Source organism: Lipotes vexillifer, unplaced genomic scaffold (genome assembly GCF_000442215.2).
Source record: "Lipotes vexillifer unplaced genomic scaffold, Lipotes_vexillifer_v1.1 scaffold690, whole genome shotgun sequence".
In the NCBI taxonomy this organism is placed as follows: domain Eukaryota; kingdom Metazoa; phylum Chordata; class Mammalia; order Artiodactyla; family Lipotidae; genus Lipotes; species Lipotes vexillifer.
In genome coordinates, this window is record NW_006798376.1 from 292,042 (window position 1) to 316,889 (window position 24,848).

The 24,848-nt window shown below is 32.3% G+C and overlaps 1 protein-coding gene across 1 annotated transcript in view; it reads left to right on the plus strand.

Moving 5' to 3' along the window:
* PCDH15 (protocadherin related 15) overlaps nucleotides 1-24,167 on the plus strand; it is a gene marked incomplete at its 5' end in the record, with an annotated part of 299,765 nt that extends 275,598 nt beyond the window's left edge. The window contains 6 exons of the mRNA XM_007470315.1: nucleotides 1,820-2,038; nucleotides 4,227-4,235; nucleotides 5,089-5,250; nucleotides 7,437-7,442; nucleotides 22,207-22,315; nucleotides 23,316-24,167. Of these exons, the coding sequence (XP_007470377.1) occupies nucleotides 1,820-2,038; nucleotides 4,227-4,235; nucleotides 5,089-5,250; nucleotides 7,437-7,442; nucleotides 22,207-22,315; nucleotides 23,316-24,167 (1,357 nt within the window). The remainder of the gene's footprint in view (nucleotides 1-1,819; nucleotides 2,039-4,226; nucleotides 4,236-5,088; nucleotides 5,251-7,436; nucleotides 7,443-22,206; nucleotides 22,316-23,315) is intronic.
* Between the last annotated feature and the right edge of the window lie 681 nt (nucleotides 24,168-24,848).

Here is a 24,848-nt window from a genome sequence, read left to right on the forward strand (position 1 = left end):
TTTTTAAAAAAAAAAAAAAAAAAAAAAAAAACAAGGAAAGCATCCTAACTGCCTTAAGTTATAGCATGAAAACTTAAAAACTGTGTAGCTTTAAAACTAAAATTGAGTTACTTGAGCCATTAGGTTTCCTAAATTGGAAGATTAATGAACTATCCAGTGGAATTCATATCTGATATCAAGCATCTCTTTTTTTTTCTCTATGGAAGCTATGAACAGTGTGTTTAACTAGATTTAAAGTCAGCATGATCACTTGGAAAATTAGAATAAAAAGTATTCACAGGGATGAAATAGCCTGTAAAATGCACAAGCATAGCATTCTTTGGTTACCATTTGATGGTGAAATTTTGGCCCATTTAAATCCTTTCTTTCACATTTCTTTGTATTTTGCCACATCTTCAGCATAAGTATGGTATTTTATATTAAGACATGTATTTCTAAAATATTTTCACTTTGTGTATGCTGTGTAGTTACAAGTATATAAAAATATTTATTAATAGCAAAAAAAAATTAGACTTGAGTACACCAAAATATTAGCAGTAGTAATCTTTGCATTGTGGGCATTTGAGTAATTTTACCTTTTGAACTATTTTGTGTTTTTCAATTTTCTATAGCAAGGCATTTCACCCTTATAGATAAAAGTCTTAAAAAAATTTTAAAAAAATACCTAAGACATATTGTGGCTTTGTGGTTTTAAGAACATAATTGTTGCTTCAATATTATAGGATTTGTAAAGGATCATTTAAGTGTTTCTGGGGAATTTTGAAAAAAAAATTGCCTGCCAATTACAGCACAAAATATGTAAAAAAATTGTTCAGTCTAATAGAATTAAGTAACAGTTGTTCCTTAATTCTCCTCCCCAACACAATGCTCATAGTTGGAATTGCATTATTTAGAGAAAGGTGTGCAAGAACTACTAGATTAAATTGACCACCAATTCCTGTCATCCTGACTACACTGATTTACTACCTGCATCATTTATTTAGTTTTCTCTTTCCAGGAAGAAAAAACTGTTTAATTTGTTCACCCCTAGCCCATAAAGGTATTTTGGTTTGAGATTTGAGAGTGTCAGTATTTAAGGTGGTGTGTTGAAACACAAATATACACTATGAAGGCTTGGGTTGGTATCTCAGATTTGTTTCCCTAACTGTGTACCTTTGTGGTCTGCAGGAAGTCAGTATTAAGGTTCTGTTTTACAGGACTACTTTGAGAACTGAAGGATATATAATGCAGGAATATATTTTTAAACTATACTAAATAATTTAGAATATTATATTTTATCCCACCTGAATAACTTAAATAATCTCAACATAGTGATATAAATTTCAGTGACATTGGTAATTATTTTCCCCCAGTCTGTAAGTGTATTAAGTAAGGGTCATTGTTATTAGTATCTTTGATATGTGAATATAGAGGCGTTACTCTTCTTTATTGGTCTTGCTTTTTATATATGCTTTTCTTATTCAAAATAAGACTTATGACTCAGCTTATGTTATAATTAAAGAAAATATTAAAAGATATCACACAAAATACTTTGTTTAAAAAAAAGCCTTTCAGGCTCCCCTGCTGGCGCAGTGGTTGGGAGTCTGCCTGCCGATGCAGGGGATGTGGGTTCGTGCCCCGGTCCGGGAGGATCCCACGTGCCGCGGAGCGGCTGGGCCCGTGAGCCATGGCCGCTGGGCCTGCGCGTCTGGAGCCTGTGCTCCGCGACGGGAGAGGCCGCGGCGGTGAGAGGCCCGCATACCGCAAAAAAAAAAAATTAATTAATTAAATAAAAGAATTTCTCTGTTAACATCATTGCTTTTACTGTTTAACAATAAAGATTTTTAGATGGCAAACTTCTCGATATCAATAAAGACTTTCAGCCGTATTACGGGGAAGGAGGACGCATTCTGGAGATCCGGACTCCAGAGGCAGTAACCAGCATTAAGAAGCGAGGAGAAAGTCTAGGCTACACAGAAGGGGCCTTGCTGGCTCTGGCCTTCATCATCATCCTCTGCTGTATTCCTGCCATCTTGGTGGTTTTGGTCAGCTACAGACAGTAAGTATTCATACATGGCTGAACATGGATAGTTCCTCAAGAAGGCATTATCAAAAAACTATCTCTGCTAAAATGGCTTTGTAGCTGTAAAATATTAAGGCTGCAGCCATTTTGGGAGTGCTGTATTTTTCTTGTACCAAATGACCTTCCTTTAAGGGAAAGCAATACAAACTTTCAAAACATTTGTCACAGATTGCTCAGTGTTCCTGTGCTCTTAAATATTCTTATCTGCTAGGAATATTAGGTTACCTCCTGTAGCTTTGTTTATGCTCTTCATCAGGTTAAGAGCCTTGTAGGAAAGGTACGAGGTATCTTGGGGCAAAGGCAGTGGAATGTCATATAGAGATCACCCAGTTCCAAAGGAAGGTCTGTAACCTAAATACACTGTCATGCTAGGTTTTTATCCATATTGTTAAATTTACCTTTATACAGATGATTACAATGTTTGAAAAAATCATTTAAAAATCGTAGCACACAATATGTAATTTTCCATATGGTTTCTTCTTTCCTGGCTAGCCTTGCTAGAGCCTATACTGTAACATCTAACAGTATATTTTGGCTGTAGAGGCCTTACATTTCTCTGGTTCCTACAGGCAAATACATCCATTTAAAATATCTATATTTTTCTTGTTTAGGCTCTTCAAAGTAGTCAAGTAAATTTTTCCTAATTTAAATATCTATATTTAAAATAGTCTAGCGAGCTGTTCTTTATTTGACACTAGGAATGGGGACCCTTTGTGATACAGGGCTATACTTTTAAGTATATACCTATTGATGATGATTGGTGAAAAAATTGTGGAATAGGTTAAGAAGAGAGGTAACCCTGAAGGTGCCACAAAATGAAAGTAAATAACAGACAGGAATCATAAGTCATATAAATTACTTGATATAACAAACAGTAAGAAATAATGGTAGAACAGCTAGCTACTCACCATTTAAAATACAGGGAAAGGACTGAAAAAGTCCTTATATATTCTTAAACTGTTATCTTTGTTGTCTAACACTGAGAATTTTCTATTGAATTAAATAAGATAAGGTAATTCCAACCTGAAAGTTAAAAAGTGCCCTCTGCATGAAGATACTATAGGAATATTTTCCCTCACAAAACTAATGTGAAGTTGCAAATATAACATTTAGGTTGATATATTGGAGTTCAACGTGTGTTAATAAATCAGTTGATATGCCAAATCTAAAGCCTATGCACAAACTTAATAACAAATTTTTAGATTAAGCTATCAATCCAATATTAATTTTCATGTTGAATTTAGTCTGTATTACAGTTTTTCTTTTTCATTCAAATATTTCTCAAAGGAGCTTTATTATATCCTGCTAGCATTAAAATTGGTGAGAAAACTTCATATATTTGGCACACAATGCAGTGATCAAAACTGAAGCACCCTGGATGTTACGTTAAATGGTCTGAATTTTAACAAAAAATTAAGATGCTTAATATTTAAACATTGTAAAGATGCATTATTTAATCTTTTTAGTTCAGTAATCAGCCTAACACTCTATGAATGAATTTTGGTAACTCTTTTTTATAGAGTAACAGAAGTAAACATGTTTGAAAGTAAAATTCTAATATTTTAAAACCTGACTTTTGTACATTCATATTCTGCTTATAAATAGATTAGAATGAATGGTTATTCTTTAATACTAAGATGTGTCTTTGAAATTTGCTATGTATGGAAAACTTAGGAGGCAAATGTGAAAAAAAGTGTCATAAATTCATTACCCAGGAGTGGCACCTTCCAATTCTAGCTTCAGCTTCAAAGTGAGGCTAAGAGTAGAATCAGGGATTGCTGCCTGACTCCATTCTTTTAATATTGTTCAAGTGTAGTAAACCAAAAAGCTAATTATAAAGATCATATCATCTTTAATATTCCATTTCTCTATCAGCGTTGAAATTCACATGTGCATGTTTTAATCCAGTTTTTTTAATTCCATTGTTAATTTCTTTGTTTTCCTGCAATGAATGTTTTAACATCTTGTAGGACTGTGACAGTGGTCACCATTTTCACTTTTTGAATTGAAATACATAGTTCCCCTACTATGTCATTAAGTCTTTGTCATTGAGTTTAACCAGTAAATTATTCATAATTTAGATTAAATAAAATGTTAAAATATTATGAATGCAGTATTTCTCATGTAGCTTTCTCTCCTTTTTTATTCATTGCTTCCCAAACAGGTTTAAAGTGTAAGTATAATTACCAATATTTTGCATATGATTTTATGTGATATAAAAAGAAAAAAAAAGAGACAACACTGATAAAGTAGGCAGCCTGCCCTGAACCATGTATTGTCTATTTTGTATTTGTATTTTGTATTTGAACTACTTTTTAGTTCAAATTCCTTTGTGGGTTTGTATATATAGAATTGAGCTAGTTTTAGACAATTGGATACAAGTGGAAGAAATGTGAAAAAGGCAGTTTGCCCTTATAGCCTCCACCCTTTGGGATCTTGATTTTGAGGCAAGAGTTAACAATCAGGATCCAAGAAAGTCAAAAAAGAGCAGCTTACCTCCAATGCAAGAATCACAGGCATTCCTAGGAATTAAAAGGAAATAAAAGCTAACCAAATCTCCCTCCTAAATGTGTACATCTACACAGCCCCTGTAAACTAATGTCAAAAATGTTTTAAATCATTTTTAAATAACTTTTCTTTAAATAGATGGAAGGAAAATTATGTATCTTCTATATGCCTCACGTTATGAGAGATCCATTAAACAACTACCAATTATCAATCACATTTTTTTATAAATATTTTGCCTTCTCCCTTTAATATTATCATTTAACTTAATTTGCAAATTTTTCTACTGAATTCTACCTGTTTTTCAAGGAGTAAATATTTTAAAGAACTAAGGAGAAGGGGTTATACATAAAAGATACTCTGTGGGGATGCTTTTGTAATTTTATCAGTTAATAAGTTCAAATATTTGTGTAAAAATGTTTGAGTTCCTCTGATAACTGGACTTATTATTGAAAGGTAGCCTATTGATAAGTATATGATTTCTAAAATGAGTTTTACAAAACATCCTTACTTTACTGAAGGCGCCAAGCTGAGTGCACCAAGACAGCCCGAATACAATCCGCCCTACCTGCAGCGAAACCCGCAGCACCTGCCCCTGCACCAGTGGCCGCGCCCCCACCGCCCCCGCCACCCCCGCCGCCTCCAGGGGCGCATCTCTATGAAGAAGTGGGGGACAGCACGATGTAAGTAGACCTTTCAGGGGCTTTTAGAAGTGGGTTTTGACGGATGCTGTGTGGTGAGTATTTAATTTCAACTTGATGTGGGAGTACCGTTTACGGCTTGCTTTATTACATTATTTCAAACAGAAAATTGTTAAGATGAGAACCTAAGAAAAGTTAAATTGAAAAGTAATAACCAAAAAACAAACAAAAGATCATTAAAAAAAACTGAGTAACAGGAAAGAGGTATTCAATTTGAGGAGACATTTGCAGATGAATAGCTTGAGTATCATATTTAATTTCTAAACCTTCAGAATCAGGCATTTTCCCCCAAATTAAAAATTAATTCTGAAGATATATTTTCTCATAAAAAATGAGAAAAATAAAGCACAATTATAAAATAGTAATTCCTGATTTGGTATCAAAAGCCAACTCCTATTTGGTAAGAAAAAAACAATTCTGTGGTCTAAAATAATAGACTTTTCTAAGATACTAGTTTAAGATGTTATAAAATAGAATAATTAAAACCTGAATGAAAATAAAGAATTAATATTAAATAACTAACCACTTAGGAATATTCTTTTCATCATATTCCTCTCTAATGAGACTGCTGTCTTATTATATATAACTTAATATTTATAACTCTTGTATATACTCTCATATATAACTTAATATTTCTCTTGCACTATTTGGAATCTCTAAGCAATATTAAATCATCATTTTTGAAAAAGTCTTTTAAATTATTGCTAAAAGACTTCATAGTTTCTATAACGATGCTACCCTCAAACCCTTTCTTTTGGAGATGTTTGTCTATATTTTTTAAAAATTCAAGAGTAACTGTATCATCAACATGAAATGCAGAACAACCAAGGATATTATACAATTTTGAATATGATTAAATTAAATCCAGGAAAATTTTATTAACTGGAATTTGGTGGAATGAGGGACTAAGACACATTATGCTGTGTTATATTTGTAGTATTTACTAGTAGGAATAAAGCGAGCCTCAAAAATTATGAAATTTACCTTTTAATGGGAAAACTGTTTTTAAACATATATATCATATTATAGCTGTATTAATACTATTATACAAGATTATATTGAAAATAGTTTTTAAAATGTTAAAACTGATTTTAATGCTAAAATTGAATTTAAAAAAACTTAATGCCTGGCATGCTACTTCTAGAATAATAATATAATACAGGATTCATGCTTTAAATATTTTTTTTCATTTTTTTTATAAGTTGAAAATGATGGTCTCTTTTTGAATTGTTGGTGAATGTAGGAATTGAGCCAATAAGATTTGATTCTCTTTGATTGTGTTGACCACATTAGCAAAACATGTGTGAACTAAAAAAAGATTTATGTGGAAAGTGGAATGTGTTTTATTTGAAATTAGTGAGGGATATATATTAATATATGTATACTATGACATCACCTGGAATCATATATTTGATGATGATAATTTTCAAATAGCAACACTTAGCGATTATTTTTATTTGGAAAATTGTGGTAGATAGTAGAGGATTTTGCAATTCTAATATGTATTTATTGAAGTGTCAAGTTCTACACATTTAATCATCTGACAAATGTTTAAATTATCTATTCAAAAACCTTTTCAAGGATTCTAAGCATAAATTACTAGAAAATAAGCTATCTCCAAATGAATTATTATCAAATATTTTCTTTAAAAAATCAAAAGTCATTTTGAAAAAAAAAAGCCTTCACAAAATACTTAACAACTTCATGTAGATTCAACAATTACTCTGTAAGAGTCATCATAGTACTTCTATATTCCTTCCAAACAATACTTATGTTTTCTTTATAAATCAGTGTGGAGTAACTTTTCACTTAGGACATAGAAGCAATTCTTAGAATCTCATTTAAAATTTCTGTTTCAGAGTTGAAGTCATCCACGTTTGATAGAAGTGAATTTTACCTGTGTATAGGAGATAGATAGCTAGGTGTAATTTTTTGTGATAAGACAACCAAATAAATGCCATATGATTTTATCTAAAGCATTATTAAAATTATTCATGTGAATAAATACAAAGAAAATATAAGATACATGCATTTTCTTTTTTGGATATGAATATTAAGTGTTTAAAGCAAGTTCCTGTTAATATTTTCATAATCATCTCAATTTAACTATAGTCAAAACTTTTTTTTTTCTATCACATGTTTTCTCTTTCTCACCTGTGGATACATAGGCATAAGTAAGTAAATAATATCATTCTAATACAAGGGTATTAGGGAAAAAAAAGATGCAATAGAATAGATTAACTGCTGTTTTAGACTATATACAGTAATCTTCATCTTTTACTGTACATTTACTTTTAAAAAGAAAGTTATGTCTTCTATACCTCATTCCCTCTTGATATCTTGAAATTGCATGAGTTTAAACAAGTGTTCCCACAGATAGTACCTGTGCCTAGCAAAAGGAGTTTCAAAATTCTCATTTTTTGATCTGTTAAAAATATTTATGGATATTTTTCCATCAAAAATGATGTGGTATCATTGTATAGACAGTTCTTTCCAAGAAAAAGAAAACCAAGAACAGATCTACACAGAAACAACTGCTATATAATGTCAACCCTGATTTTTAAAAACTACTTTTTTAATGTTTCAAAAGTGATTGCTGTTTGTTTAATCCAAGTTGTCTCCACTTTTTGAATTATTCAGGAGGTCCTGACCACCTCTAAGAATTCTCTCTTCCAGTTTGTATTTTTGCCAAATGCCACAATAATAACTTTGGCTTTATATATCATTTTATTATCTCACCTCTCATCCTAATTTTTATTAGGATGTGGCTTTCTGTCAATGTGGCTTTTAATTTTTTTTCAAAAAATTTCCCTTTTATTTCATTTATACTATGTTGGTAAATATTAAATAACGAAAATAAATCTGTTACTCTGAGCTTGAGAGCAAAGTCTAATGACAAACTATTTAAAACCACAAGTCCCCAGTCTTTCTGGGGAAAGGGTCCCAATGCTTTCATTAGAAACACTTATTTGTGTCCTTTGACTTATCCAATTTTATCTCTGATGCATAGCCACTATGACTCAATGACCATGTCTGAGCAAATCTTTCAGTGATATCAAAACTATGTTATATTAGTATATCTTTTCATTAAAGTGAGTCTTGATTGAAATTTGATCCATATCGCGTTCAAAAGAAACACCAGAAGCCCCTCTTCTTATTTGTAATATTTATAGTGTTTTTAAACTAGTAAGCATAAAATTGAGGGGCTCTTTCTGTATCCTCTTGCAAGCTTTATGTCAAATAGGAGAGTACTTTTAGCTCCAGGGCAGAATTACTAAAATGAGAGATAATGGACAGGTACTGAATCAGATACAGCTAAGGATCCTTTCCTCAAAACAGTCAGTTCTGAGCATCCTTAAACAAGGCAAAGGGTATGAAACCACTAGCCAACATGCTGGTCTGCAATTTGGAGAACTGTGATTTATACATGAGAGAACTATGATGTGTGGTCCTGGAAGCTTCACATGGAAACTAAAAAAAGAAAAAAAAAATCAGTGTGCAGATTGACACATTTTTTAAAAAATGAAAATTTCTCATGCTGCTCACAGCTCTCTAGCTTTTCCTGCCCTGCCTTTTTGAGAACAGAAACATCAAAGTAATGGCTTGCTTCAGTAGATTAGTGTTATTTGGCCTTTTATATTTTGAAGTAGTAATGAGAACCATAAAAACATCTTTCTCATAAAAGCTATGTCACAACGTGTTTCCTTACGTTTCATTATCTTCTTTTCTTTCAAGTCTTTTCCTTCTCTACCATTTCCAACAAAGCAGGGAAAATAAATCAATCTCAGAAGACAGGAAACATCAGCACTTTTCTTCCAGTACTGTTGAGGCTCACAGGCAGACTCATGTAGATGGATCTGTTAAGAACAGCTGGCCCAAGTCTGCAAGAGAATTCACACTGATGTCTGATGATGATGACTTATATACCCACAGTACCATTTGCAAGGAATATACAGATCAAAGACCAACAAATTCAGACTTTTTACTAAGAACAGATTTTGTAGAGTCATTTTTATCCAAAATGCAAGCCAAGAATGAGTTTCTGAGGGGACCAAGAGAAAAGATTCAGAGGATGTGGAATCGGCCAATCTGCTTACCTAGACCAATGTGGGAACTTCCCAATAGGTCAGAAACCATAGCTCTAAAGCAAAGGCAAAGCAACAGGCAAGAAGCTGAAAATGAAAGTACTGGAACCAATCCAAACAAAAGAGGTAACAATAGTCCCTTGCTTACAGCTGAAGACACAAATGTAACAGAAAAAGAGGAAATAAGGCAAAGTGAATCACTGATTATACAAGGAACAGAACAGTTGCAATCTCTGTCTTCAGACTCTTCACTTTCCTCTCCTTGGTCTCACCCCTCATTCTCCACTTTGCCAACCGTTTCAAGACCTGTGGAACTTAAATCAGAACCTAATGTTGTTGTTTCTCCTGCTGACTGTTCCTTGGAACTTTCTCCATCAATGCCTTGCATTTTAAATTCTGCACTCCTTAGCAGAGAGACACCCACTTGTATGATGACTTTTGAAGCCAAAAGGGACATTTTCGAAAACCTTCCCCATCCACTAAAAATCTCTCCTCCTCCTCCTGTGCCTCTTATCCTTACTCCTTTTGCTCTTTCCAGTCTTCCTCCTTCCCCTCCTTCTAATCCTCCTCTTGGTCCTCCTCCTCCACTTCTTCCACTATCTGTACCCCCTCCTCCTCCCTCTACTTCTCCTCCACCTTCACTTTCCTCTCTTCCTCCACCATCTCCTCCTCTTCCTTCTTCACTGCCTCTTTCAGCTTCAGCTCCATCCACGAAGTGTGTGTTTACACCAGCTATTAAACACACTGTCAATGTGACACCAGCCAAGGAAATGAAGTCCACTGCGATACAGCTGTCAACATCAACAGTGTGTAATGCAAATTCTCAAAGGGAACCAAAAGGCATCCTCAAGCATATAAAAAACTTAGCAGAACTTGAAAAGTCAGTAGCTAACATGTACAGTCAAATAGAAAACAATAATCCACCAGCACACCTCTTAAAACTTCAAATGAGTTGCCTTTCAGAGACAACAAATATGGAAATGACATCTGAACAAAACCAGGAGAATTTGCACAATATTGTTGAGGGAATTGACAAACAAACTCACAGTCAGTCTACTTCACTGTAATGTTGCTTTTCTGGTTTTAAATGGACAACTCTTTTGTTGACCATAAGCTTCAAGTGGAGGCAAATTTGAACATTAAAGAAGATTCCATTCTTTTACTTGAAACTCAATGCAATGCTGTTTTTTCCTCATTTTTTTAGTTTAAAAGATTATTAATCTCACCATCACTAACTCATATTATAGATTTACCTTAATTTTCTTAACTACGAAGTAGTATTATTTGTCTACATTTATTTAAAAAGTAAGTAATTTCAATCTATTTTTCAATGGGCATATATGGGCATGAAAGTTAGATATCCAACTTAAATCAATGGCTTGTTTATCATGTTATGTTTTACATTTACTTTTTGATCATAGTTTTATATGAGTGTTCCAGGAAAACAGCAGACTGTTACAAGTAAGCTAAAAAATGATATCATATGTTCTGTTATTGCCTTGAAGCCTATGTATTTGGTAAGAAGAAATACTACCAAAGTAAAATGTTACATATCTAGAAATGTAGGAGATGACAGACATTATGGTATTCCAAAATAAATCTCAGGTGCTATAAGATGTAGGCATCTGTTTTCTTATAAGAACACCCTTTACTCTGGCTTGCTTTTATCTTCCTAGTATGCTTATACATTTGATAAATCTTTTACTTTTTTCAATGGCTGTCTTATTCTATTTATTTCTCATTGTGCTTTCTCTTCCCTTCTTTATAATGGAAATAAATCTTGAGTTGCTGACTTCTGTAAGACATTTCATTGTTCCCACAAATGTTTAAAGTGCTCTTTAGTTTTGCTTGTTCACTTTACTATATCATCTCCTTAATTATAATTTTATCATAAGATTCTCCTTCAAAAATAATATTTATCTCCAGTTTAATAAATAAATTCTCATCTGTTTCAGCAAAAGGTTAAGTAAATGCCTACAAAGTTTTATCTAGTGTGAATTTAGTTATTTCATTGTTGAAAATTATATTTCCATTAAGTTTATCAATAGTATAAAACATGCTTATTATGTATTAAAATTTAGAAAAATGCATTATCAGTTTTATTCCTAGTTACTTTTAATTGCTATGGATAAATCATCCAAATTTAGCCTATAGCATGTAAATGAAATATAAAAATTTCAAATAGAAATCAAGCAGAATATATCTGGTGAACTGTCACCAGTTTTATATATGTCTTTCCTCTTTGGTTTAGGCAAAGAAAATAAATTATACTCTAGGTAGAAATTTCGGTAGTTATAGTTGTTCTTACATCTTAGAGCTAAACTTGTTAAATTCTTAAAGGCATCAGCTAAGCTAAGTACCATCTTTCTGTCCTAATGAAAGCTACACTGGACCATGAAGTACTTACTTTGTTTTTTCCATATCACACATGGAATAAATTTTATTTACTGGAAATCCCCACTTTGAATACAAGTGTAATTGTTTATTATACTCTTCAGCTTTAATAGTTTAGAAGATATAAGTCTGCACAGAGGAAAACACGATTCCAAAATATAGGGAAAGTCTTGCTTGATAATTGCCATTGTAAGTATATTAATATAGATTCAGAGCCCTACAATGAATGCATCATTTCATTGGTTTTGTTTGACTCATATTATGTGACATTTCTTCAAGAATTCGATCTGGCATCCCCAATTAACAATACCAAATAAAAAATGTAAAGTTAATTATTTTCATTAGTTCCTCTACTTCAGATTCTTTTCATCCAAATCAAGAGTAATTTTTTTCCTGGGGTTCTTGAACATGATTTTTTTCTCTCTCACTGAAAAACTTCAGTTGGAGTTTTTGTTGGCAGCTGGTCATATGCATGAGAACTTGTGCTATTTGGCGGACTCTGAAAAGGTATTATTGACAACCGTGTAAGCGTTTAATGTGCAAGTGTGTGTGTGTGTGTGTGTGTGTGTGTGTGTGTGTGTGTGTTTATGCTATTTTGTATCAACCTCTTGGAAATGTGAAAGAAATTTCTTGATAATTCCTTAGAATTCTTTGATAATGAAATCTCTAAATAATTACCAAAGAAATATAAGAAATCCAAATAACAATTTTATGTAGGTATGTATAGCCTTATTAAATGGTTACTTTGTCCTTTTTATAATATTTTTATAATTTAAAAATTTTATTAGTATCTTTTTTTGACTGGGAACTCTTTTTTCTTTTTTTTTTAAAAAAGATATCTTTATTGGAGTATAATTGCTTTACAATGGTGTGTTCGTTTCTGCTTTATAACAAAGTGAATCAACTACACATATACATATATCCCCATATCCCCTCCCTATTGCATCTTACACTTTTCAAATGAAATGTCCATTGCCATGTTTTATGTTTAGTCTTTTACTGACACATTATATTTGAGATTCTCTTCATCATAAAAGTCAATTGGAACATCTTCTACATGAGACCTAAAAATATTCTTTGAGTATACAAGCCAAAATATTCTCTCCACAGCTCCTAAGCCCCCATAACCTGACAACCAACCTCTAAAAAAAGAAGGCCCTTTTTTCATTCTGCATTTATTATGATCCAGTTAGTGCACAAGAAATTATTAGGTACCTTATTAAAGACATAAACAGGTTACCATACATTATCCTTATTGTTAAAAGTAAACAGTAATACAAATGATGTAAAATGAAAAACTACACATTGGATATAAACTACATAACAAGACGTATCAATATCATATGAATGGCTTTATAAGGATCAATAGGAAGTCATGTTAATTGAAAGCAGACAGATAACTACACATATTGATTCTGTTGTTTACCTTTTCTGAGTTACTTTTTGCCTTTGAGCTAAGACAAACAATACAAATAACCAAATAAAAAGCAACAAAAAGTTTCAAAAAGTATAGTTCAACAAAAAAGTATAGTTCATCTTTTGATTTTTTAGTTCCTACATTATGGAAAATACTGCTGATGAAAAGAAGCAAGTTAAATATCCTAGAAAATAAAATATAGGTTTTATTGGATATTTTATATTACATATGTGATTCAGTAGTCATTATTAAAACCTAAGTATGAGCTCTCAACTCTACATATCTCTAAAAGATACAAATTGAGTAAAAGCTGAAAATGTCTAAACTTCTAAATGCTTTAGGATTATCATTCCTCTACTGGCAGAACCATATAATATAAGCACCCTGCAACACCTCCAGTGGATGCCTGAAACCTCGGATAGTACCAAACCCTATATATACTTTTCTGTCCTATACTAATGGGTGGGTAGTGTATATAGCATGGATATACTGGAAAAAGGGCCTACTCATATCCTGGGAGGGACAGAGAAGGATGGTGTGAGGTTTCATAATACTACTCAGATTGGAGTGCAATTTAAAACTTACAAATTTTTTATTTCCAGAACTTTCCACTTAATGTTTTTGGACCATGGTTGACTGCAGGTAGCAGAGAGAGATACCACAGATAAGGCAGGACTATTGTATAAATTGCTGATAGCAATATATATGTATAAGCATTATATTACCATTATTTCCAGCCATTTCAATCAACGCCTTAACCACTTAAGATGCATTCAAATAAGCAGACTTATTTTTCAAAGTCCTTGAAATATTTTAAATAAATTTTCTACAGATTGTTTTGCTGAACTTTAGAAAGTCTTCATAATAAATCTTCATTGCAGTTGTTTATTAATTTCATATAGCATAGTCAACAGCACCAGTTTTATACTATAGGTCAAGTGTTTAATGAATAATAAATGAAAAATCTTCATAATTAATGACATTCAACATTGAAAAAATTCCATGCTTTTTTCCCTCTCAAGTACAGTCAGATGTTTCACTTACTTGTCCATTTAACTTTATAAATCTTTAGGTAATATTGAATGTTTGGCTATTATATCTCTAAAAACTTTTTTACTTCATGTTTAATAATGTAATTGACCTTTAAAGGCCAGTTAATATTTTGCATTTATTATTTTTAGAATAAATGGACACAGACAAAAAAATCTTACAAACATTTGGAAGAATATATTCTAGTCATGGAGATACTTTTTTTTGTCCTGTACCAATATGTTTTTCACGTATGAAGCATATCTTTTCCCCAAATGAGTATCTTACGTGTATCAAGACTTGTTTAGGACAGACATGATGTAGAATATTTTTAATACAACTGATCATAACAGAGTCAAAGTATGTCAAAGTATGTTATTATACACCATTGAGATAAAATAGATTGTGAATAGTTTGGTGTTCATATGGAATGAGGGTCTGGTGTGATAATTATTTTTAATAATGCAGGCATGAAACCTTGATTCTCCTGTCTTGATACTGCCACAAAATATATTTCTCACTGAGACAGCATTTTAGAAAAATTTACTTTCTCAGTTTTTCTCTGATTTTCTTAAGTTACCCTTATCTATAATTCTATTCAATCTGAAAATCCAAGATGTTTAATACTGATTTCTTCGTTTCTGCCTTGCAGGAGAGGTTATACATCAGAGGTAAGGGCTTTATGGTGTTATGTTACATTATAAGCTTATTAGGACAATATTTATGTTATAGGCAGGACTGATTTACATTCTTTCAAAATGAGGGTATTTTCATTTAACAAAACATAAGTATGCTTTGCTATTTATTTTCTTGTATATTTGTTGCTTCATTGTTTTGGGGTTTTAGGTCTATTATTCAATGGGTGAATAAAGATCAACTGCTGACCTTTTCAAAGATAAATTTATTTTTTACTGAATTATTATCTCTCAATATTGTGACATTCCCCCAAATTTATTTTTCTAAGGCTATAAATCTAATCTAGAAACTGTTTCTAATTTAGATACTTTTTTAAAAAAATCAGTCCAAGGCTCATTCCTACCATGTTTGAGCTTGAGCTTTTGAAGAGTTAAAAACAAGTCAGACTATTAGAAAGCTGTGGCTTTTCTCTGTGTTAATTTGACTCTCAGTCCACAGAGAAGATACTGGTATTTGGTGAATAATACTGTAAGTGGTGCTATCAGTGAATCGCTGAGAAGTTAGTATGGTTTGGCATACAGCTCTTCAGTTAAGAGAATGAAATAAGCATATGACCTAATTGGCTAACAGTTTAGAATTCATACGTTCTAGGTTTTTTGGAAATCAAAATGAATGCATTTAAGAAAAACTGATTTTCAGGAATAATTATAACAGCTAACAGATTGAATCAGAATATCTCTAACTTCAACTTCCTACCCCTTTAAGTTAATACCTTAACTGCACTAACTCATTAACATCTGTATCATGGAAAATCTATCCCTTCAGTCAAATAGTTGTTCTGTTGGCCATTTCAAACAGTTGGTTCATTGGTAGGATTATCTCCCTGAACTTCTCTGTCCGCTTTCCCAGTGCTTACTTTAAGATTTATGTTGTATAACTATTCCCCTCAAGAGTTGAGAAGCCAAAATTTGATTGTGTATCTTGTTTTCATCTGGTTAAAGTATAAATTATCATGAAACAGATCAATAGAGACTGTGTTTTTTGAAAAATATGGGTGAAATAGGGGGCAGTGGGAAATGATCTCTGCAAAAACTGAGGAAGGACAATTTCTTTAATCACAAAAGAATTTCTGAAAACGTGCTTAATGCTTGAGTTCAAGCAATCCACATTTTGGTAAAAAGAAAAATGGGGAGCATGTCTTCAATATAATGATGAATATATTACAACCATATCATTATTTTCTGTGCCCTACCCTTCTTCCTGATTATGTATATATAATATGATTATATATAATATGACCGGGGAGAAAAAAAGAGGGGCAATTTAAAACAAGGTTAAATTTGCTAAAAAGAATTGTGTGATACTTAAAGTGCTTCAGAACCATAAATGACTCTTTGTACTATGAAGCTTAAACCAAAAAATTACTTATAGATTTTTATTAAGGTGATTAGCTTTGATGTTAATTAAAACAATGATGAAATTAAAGCACATTAATTAATTATGTTCTAACATTAATAGTCAGAGTATTATTTAATGCTGTTAGTAGCTATCACATGAATAATAAATCATATCCCAAGGTAACCAGTTTTAAGCTGTGGCCTTTTTTTCTCTTTTCAATGATAATCTACTTTTTCCACCTGAATTATTTTCTAAACCTTTTTCTATTTTACTTTCCTTTGGCAGCAACAACAACTGCTGAGGCCTTCTCTCCTTAAACCAGAGGTATCAATTTTCTTTTTCTTTTCAACCTTCACTGAGTCTTAACAATACTTTTTGTGACTTTGAGGCCTGTCTAACATGTGGGCAGAGTGGGTGACTGCCAGTATGGCATAATTTTACAAGGAAGAGAAGACGTGGTTTTAAATTAAAATAAGCAAATAAACAAGCAAATCACCTCTCTGCTGTTTTCTGGTGAATGAAATTCCAAATTTTTAGCTTCATTCTCTGCGAATTAGATAAATAAGACCTTTGTTCCTATTAAAAACAATCATTAAATGAAGCAAGTCATGAACCTGATCTGTCAGTTATCTTAGTGAATCTAGATTCATCAGAACTGTTCTTGAGATCAGATTTAGGTTAGGCAAAGTCTGAAGAAAGAACGCTGACATCTGTGCTGAAATAACAAAGGTAGAAATTGGGTTGTGATAAACAGACTTTGATCATTGAAATGTGATTCAAAATACTGCCTTTGGGCACATGTCTATTTTAAGATGCTTATGACATTTTCTTCTGCAAGAAGAAAAAAGATATTTGGAGTTATATAATGCATATCATTTTTATTTATTATTCGTATGCACTTCCTAAATAAAAAACATATATATTAAAGTTAATTTTAAATATCTCCTTACTTTGGAAAATTTAGTAATTTCTAAGCTCCACTTTAAAAAATAATTTCTTTATTCCTATTTCTCAACAACAGAATCTTAACTTTGCCAAAGACAGGCATTTTGTGGTTAGAATTTACTCCCCCAAATCATCGGGAGGTTGAGTGACAGGAATATTCAACTTTTATACATTTTATCAAAAATTTCCATGGAGACTTCTCCATAAACTGTTGAATCTGATAACTCAGAGTTAAAATCCAAATGCCAGTTACTGGATGCAAGGCCTTAGGCAAGCTATGTATCCTCCTAAGCATCAATTTCATCTTTTATAGAATGTTGGCAGTAATATTTGATATGTAAGCTCCTAGCTCAGCAACTGGAACATAGTGGGAAGAAATTCAGTAAATGGTAGTTATTTTTCTTGTTTTGTTTGCATCAGTATAAATTTTTATACTTTGGTCAATAAGAAACTAGGTTAATTCTATGTGTGTGTGGTCAGCAAAAATGAATTTTTAAAATAACATTAAGCATTTGATCTGCCCATAAAAGCACCTTTTAGTAAGCTACTTAGCATGATTTTCTAAACTCTAGGATTTACCTGCTAAGTGGATGGCAACAGGTACTGTGTGGAACAGCAAAAAAGGCCAATATTACACTCTTTTTTAGGGCTGACTTAAGGAGCTTAATGGTCACCAAGTCCTTCCTCCAAGACCAACCCTTCAGAGTATTCCCTTCTACTAGCTCCTGTCTCTCCCTACAGACTATAGAGTGACAGATTACATCTATGATTGAGTTTCCTGGGCTCTTTCCCAGTTGCTCTGTCCTTCTATTGTATTTTTTAAAGTCATATTTGATGCCAGATATAATATTGTAGCTAGCAAGAGCTGAGTTTCATTTACTGTTCAGAGAAAAAGAAAAAGTACGTGTCTGTAAAGAAAATTGATTCTTTTAAAATCTGAAATCCATTCAGTCGCATTATGGTTCCATAAATATTTTTCATTATTGCTAAAAGTTCTTAGAATTCAACTTCAAAACCTTTGGGTTTTTTTTTAATTGTTGTAAGAACACATAACTTGAGATCTTTCTTAGATTTTTAAGTTCACAATACTGTATTGTTAGCTATAAGCAGAATGCTGCACAGCAATCTCTAAACATTTTCATCTTGCTTAATTCAAACTTTAGACCTGTTACATAGCAACTGCACATTTCCCCCTCTCCCCATCACCTGGCAACCATCATTTTACTTTCTGCTTCTCTGAGATTGACTATTTTAGATACCACATGTAAGTGAAATCATGCAGCATTTGCCCTTCTGTGACTGGCTTATTTCACTTAGCACAGTGTTCTCAAGGTTCATCCAAGTGGTAGCATATAGCAAGAGTTCCTTCTTTTTTTTTTTTGAAGGCTGAATAATACTCCATTATGTACCACATTTTCTTTATACATTCTTCCATTCATGGACATTTAGGTTTCAACTTCAAAATCACTTGGCAGTCTTTGCTCAGTCTCCTTATGTATTAGATAAAACATGCATTGGTCAAGTAGTTAAGTATTACTTCTGAGACCTATTTGCTTCATTTAAACCAGTATAATTACGTTGGGTTTTGGATGCCTCAGAAGTCTAAGCCTACCAATATGAGACGTGTATTTTTTAAATACATGTTTTTAAAACGTGTATTTTTACAATTTTTTAAATTTGTATTTTTTAAATACACGTTTTAAAAACGTGTATTTTTAAAATTTGAATAAGTCAAATTTAGACTTTAACTTTGTCCCAATTTCTTATTGGTCTGAATTGGCTTCCTACAATAAATTTTCCTATACTAAACAGTTTTATTGGAAATAAAACTGCAGACATAAAATCATATAGTGCAGCAAAATGAATTTTTACAGCGTGCTCATGCCCTACTAGTTCTCCAGTAGCCCCTCCATGTTAACACTCAGATATTATTTCTCCTTTCCCTAACCACTCACCTAGCTTTTTTCACAAGATAAATATTTAATACATATATTTAATTTCAGCTTTATCAAGGTATAAGTGACAAATTAAATTGTAAGATAATTCAAGTGTCCATTGTGGTAATTTGACATATGTATACACTGTGAAAAGACTAACACATCCTTCCTCACATTTTTTTTTTAATTTTTATTTTTTTGGTGAGAATATTTAAGTTGTACGCTTTTAGCAAATTTCAGTCATACAGTACAGTGTTACCAACTGTAGTCACCATGTTTTATATTAGACGCTCAGACCTTGTTCATCTTATAGCTGAAAATTTGGACACTTTCACTAACCTCTCCCTATTTCCTCTACTCAGCAACCACTTTTCTACTGTTTCTATGAGTTTGGCTTTTAATTTGTTTTTTATTTTCAGATTCCACATATAAGTAATACCATACAGTATTTGTATCTCTCTGTCTGGCTTGTCTCACTTAGCATAATGCCCTAAAGGTTCATTTCATGTTGTCATCACAAATGGCATGAGTTCCTTCTAAATATAGCCATTTATTGCTCAGTAGTAGCAATATTGTAGCCAATGAGGTTTTTCCAAAGTGTGATTACTGCCAATTGAAAACTTTTTACCTGGCTTCTAACACCCAGATTGGTTTGTCTGTTTTTGAAGTTTATATAAATAGAATAATATAGAATCATGTTTCATTTTGTACCTGACTTCCTTTGCTCATCATTCTGTTGGGGAGATTCATCTCTGCTATGTGATGTAGTAGTGTATTCCTTTGCAGTTAATTCACAAAATATTTGTAACCGCAAATGCATCAGAGAGTACATTTAGTAGAGGAATTGCAAACTTATAAAAATATAAGGAAGTGATGTAAATGAACAGAGTTTATTCGATGTAAAAAAAAAAAAAGAGCAGATGGGGCATCCTATTGTGACTGGGGGTGTAGATGTATAGTCTGGTTGAGAATACAGCAGTAACCAGGAGAAAATATGATTGCTTTAAGGAGTAGTACCACCAACTAAATTCATGACATGTAAAAATATGAGCCCAGTGTTGCCATCTTTTTATTTTTTGAGAGAAATCAAAACTCAGATCTTTAATAGCATTTTCTGATTAGCATTTGGGCAACTAATCACTTTTTTAAAATGATATTTGCCAAACAAAGCACAAGTGACGTCTATTGTCCATTTCCATCATGCAGGCTGTGAATTTCCACACTTTTTAAATGATATATTTATCACAGAGGACTTTTTTTCCTAACTAATACTATACCTGGATCAACAAAATAGTTCTTATAAATAGTAGATGATCTTAGAAATAAGTATCCACTGGTTTTGCTATGTATACCTATACGTTTTCCTTCTTCCCTTTTCTTCATTGCAAATTAATTTGGTTAAACCTTGGCAGTTCAATTTATTTAAACGTTAAAATAGAGTTAAAGAGGAAAATACAGTGAAATTGAATTTAATAGTTATTTAAAGCTAGTTCTATATGTATGTCTCAGGAAAAATATCTTTCCATAAGTGTAGAGTGACAAAAATCAATATTGTCTGGAATTTAGAACTGGAAACCTTGAAAGGGCCTATTGTCTGAAAAATTTCTTAAAAAAAAAATTAAATTCAGAATTAGTATGTTTTAAAATGTAAATATCCTTGGGCTATATCGCATATTAGCACATTTTTTATTAATGTATAAATGATTATTCTCAGATCCTTTCATAAGAATAGCATTTGATGAATGGGAGAGCTCTAGATACTAGAAAATTGTTATCAGGATGATGAAACAGTGCTGAAGATAATGTTATAATTTTCTTCAAGGCTAAAGTCTATTAGTAATGTGTTAAATAGATTGAAATATTAACTGTCTATTGATAGTTTTAAAAATTATCTAAGAACAAATGATACACTTATCTGTTATCTTTAACAGGTTTATCATTAGACAAAATTTACTTTCCCCCTCCTCAGTCCTAATAGCATAACTTAATTTTGTGTAAAAGAGTTACAGCCATATATATATATATATATTTGAATATGTTTAACATTTGTAATTAAAGTTATTTTGACAGCAGTGTTTTGAGTCATCGAATACCAGGTCTGGAAATCTGACATTGAGCTGAAATGTGATAAGAATTTATTTTCAAATGCGATTTCTCTTTTTGAATAATAGGAGTTATCCATGGAGTCTGGAATTGATCCTGGCCAGGAATATGGACAAGATTATTACAGTTATGAGCATGGGTACATCTTCAGATTTTTTATCCAGTATCTTAATATTTTATGAATAATAAGGTGTTATTAAATGATTATTATTACTAGCATTTTTATGAGTGTCATTTCATCAGTTTCATTTTTGAAAATGAGTTATGTATCTAGTTTTAGCTTCAATCAAGTTTGACCATGTTTCTATATTGAATTCTGTTTTGATGTTTATATTGATATTGGCTACGACTTGAAAAATGCAATAAAATTATTCAAATTATTTAAATGAGAAATAGAAGTCAAACATATTTGCTCAATTCCTGAATTCACCATTTCTTTCATATGAGATATTTAACATTTTATCTAACCAGTCACCCTCAAGATTTGCCCAAGAGAAACGAAGAAAACATACTTTAGAATCCGGTAATAAGCATTTCGAAAGTCAGTTCTACACACATAAGTTAACTGCTTTCTAAAAACATACAGTAGAGGAAAATAAAGACCATTACAGATCACATTTGAAGCAAATTTTTACTATAAACTTAGAGAATTTATGTTTTGAATAAGCTATCATACTTTCAGAAAGAACCAATTTGGTGCCCTAAACTCTTCAGTTAGTCAAGGGAAAATATTCCTTTCTCTTTAGTCTCTCCTAAAACTTAAATCTGAAATAACTCTTTTTCTTGTTATTCCAGGGTACCATTATGGCAAAAGTCATTGGTCATCAGGTTGTAGTTCTTTCTCTATGATTTTGTAACTAGTTTACAAGGAGCCCAACAGGTGCTGTATAAATATCTGTTGATTGAATGATGAAGAAAAAGAAGAAAACAGAGATCAGTCGTGGTTACACAGATCAAATGAAAAACTGCTTAAAGTTGTAAGTTTCTGTTACAGGTATGAAATGCCTCAATATGGAAGTCGCCGTCGTTTGTTACCACCAACTGGACAAGAGGAATATGGTGAGGTGGTTGGCGAAGCTGAGGAGGAATATGAGGAGGAGGAGGTAATTACTGTAAATTTTTAATGGAATATTAATATTTCAAGAATAATATTTTTTAGCCCTATTTGAATAGCAGGCTACAAAACATTTCAAAATTTCAGAAATACTATTCACTTAGTAGTTGATTTCCATAGAACAATTTAATAACGCTAACCCTTCCATTGCCTTGTCTACAGAAAGAAATTTTTTATATAAGTTTATTTATTTCTATAAAACATTAAACACTTGGAATAAAGCCACAATAAAATTTATATTTTATAAAATCCTAAATGTTATTCCATAAAGATATTATAAATCAGATGTTAAAAAGTATTTTGCAAAGCAAAATGCTCCCACATTGTCTAGCAAACCTAAAAATTATGAAAAGTACAATATCTTTTAATTATAAGAGAAAAATAAAACCACCAGTATTCTTAATGGAATTACATCATTTAAGTTTAAATTACCATAATTTCATCTATATCAAATTCTTATACTTTGCCTGAAATATTTATTTGGAATACTTATCCAGAAATTTTAAAGAAAAAAGTTTTAATGTCACTGTACTTTTACCCTGTTCAAAAGTTTAAAAATAGATTTTACATTAGCTATTCAGATAAGCTATCATAATTTCCTGATTGCTTAAAATTTTGTTAAAGCAAATACATAAAACTATTAATCAAAGTCTAGGGATGGGAGAGGGAAGAGGTAATGATTAATTTCTTTCTTTCTCCTTTGATCTAAGGTGCAAAATAAATTTTGAATAAGAAAATGAGAAAGTATTAAATTTTGGTATTATAAGGTATAAGCTAAAATAAAATAATTTACATTTCCTTGAACACCTCCTGCCTATATGCAGTGGGGATAAACAGTAGGGAATTGTATGATTGTTCTATGAAACCAGTTTTGTAACTTGCATGAAGCTGTCAGCCTGCAGATTCACTCTTGCTTAACTTGTGTGAGACATGGTCACATAATAACCATTCCCCAGCTGACACTTCAATTGCATTTTCGTGATTTTCAGGAAAAGGCAAAGAAAGTTAAACCAAAAGTTGAAATTAGAGAGCCTAGTGAGGAGGAAGTAGTTGTCACTATTGAAAAGCCACCAGCAGCTGAGCCAACATATACGACGTGGAAGAGAGCCAGGATATTCCCCATGATTTTTAAGAAAGTTAGAGGACTAGCTGATAGAAGAGGCATCATTGACCTTGAAGATGAAGAGTGGCAGAGACGCCTTGAGGCAGAAGATAAAGATTATTTGAAACTAACACTGGACCAAGAGGAAGCTACAGAAAGCACGGTAGAGTCAGAGGAGGAATCCTCAAGCGACTATACTGAATACAGTGAAGAGGAATCCGAGTTCAGCGAGTCTGAGACGACAGAAGAGTCTGAGACAGAGACACCCTCTGAGGAGGAAGAAAGTTCTACCCCTGAATCAGAAGAATCGGAATCCACGGAGTCAGAAGGAGAAAAGGCAAGGAAGAACATTTTTCTTGCAAGAAGAAGGCCCATTGCTGAAGAGGTCCAGAAAGTCAAAGATAGAAAAGAGGAGCTACCTGAAGAGCCAGAAGAACGGAACGTGGAAGAAGAGGAGGAACGCCCAGCAGAAGAACAGGAAAGTGAGCTGGCCCCTGTGGAAGAGCCCATGGACCTCGAATCTCAAGACATCACTGAGGAGGGCAGTGCAGAATCAGCTTCAGTGGAAGGAGGTGTGGAAAGTGAGGAGGAGTCAGAATCGGGTATGAGTAGCAGTAGTAGTGAAAGTCAGTCTGGAGGTCCCTGGGGCTTTCAGGTGCCAGAGTATGACCCAAGCAAGCAGGCAAACCAAAAGAAGCCTCCAGGAGCAAGCTCAGAAGGTTACAACACAGCACTTTAAAAGAGATCACAGTAGGTGAAAGTTTTGCAGTGATGAGTGCTCTTGTGTGCAGTGCCTTCTGTGTGTTCTCTGAAATGACACTTGAAGGGGAGGAAATTGATCATAATTCTTAAGATTTAGAAGCATGCCAGAGAAGTGAATATATATGCTATCCAAACAGATTTATATATCAGAATATATTAGGGTAAATCTGACTGATCTTTCCTATATTAGTAATTCAGAAGACAATCAGTTACTCAGTATTTAATATTTCATAGTGTGATTTCTGTTAATACAGTGTGGCATTATGTATTGCCAGTAATGCTCTGACTACTGGAATGGACTATATGAATATATATATATATATATATATATATATATATAGTGGTTTTGTATCATCTTAAATCCTTAGGACAATATGTAACAAATAAGATCTCTACAAGACTACTTTTGCATATATGTACATTTCAAATGGCAAACATATTATCAAAAATATCATGAACATGTTCAATTAGTTTTATAGCTGGCAGTTTCAAATATTAGAAGTTAAATGATATAAATTTAAAAAAATAAAAGTTATTACCATTTCCCTTCTGTTGTGGATAGGAATTAAAGTAGATTTAGAAAAAAATTGAATTGTAACAGTTATAAATTTTTTTTCTGGGTAACATAATAATTTTGAACTATATATCTGGAAATCCA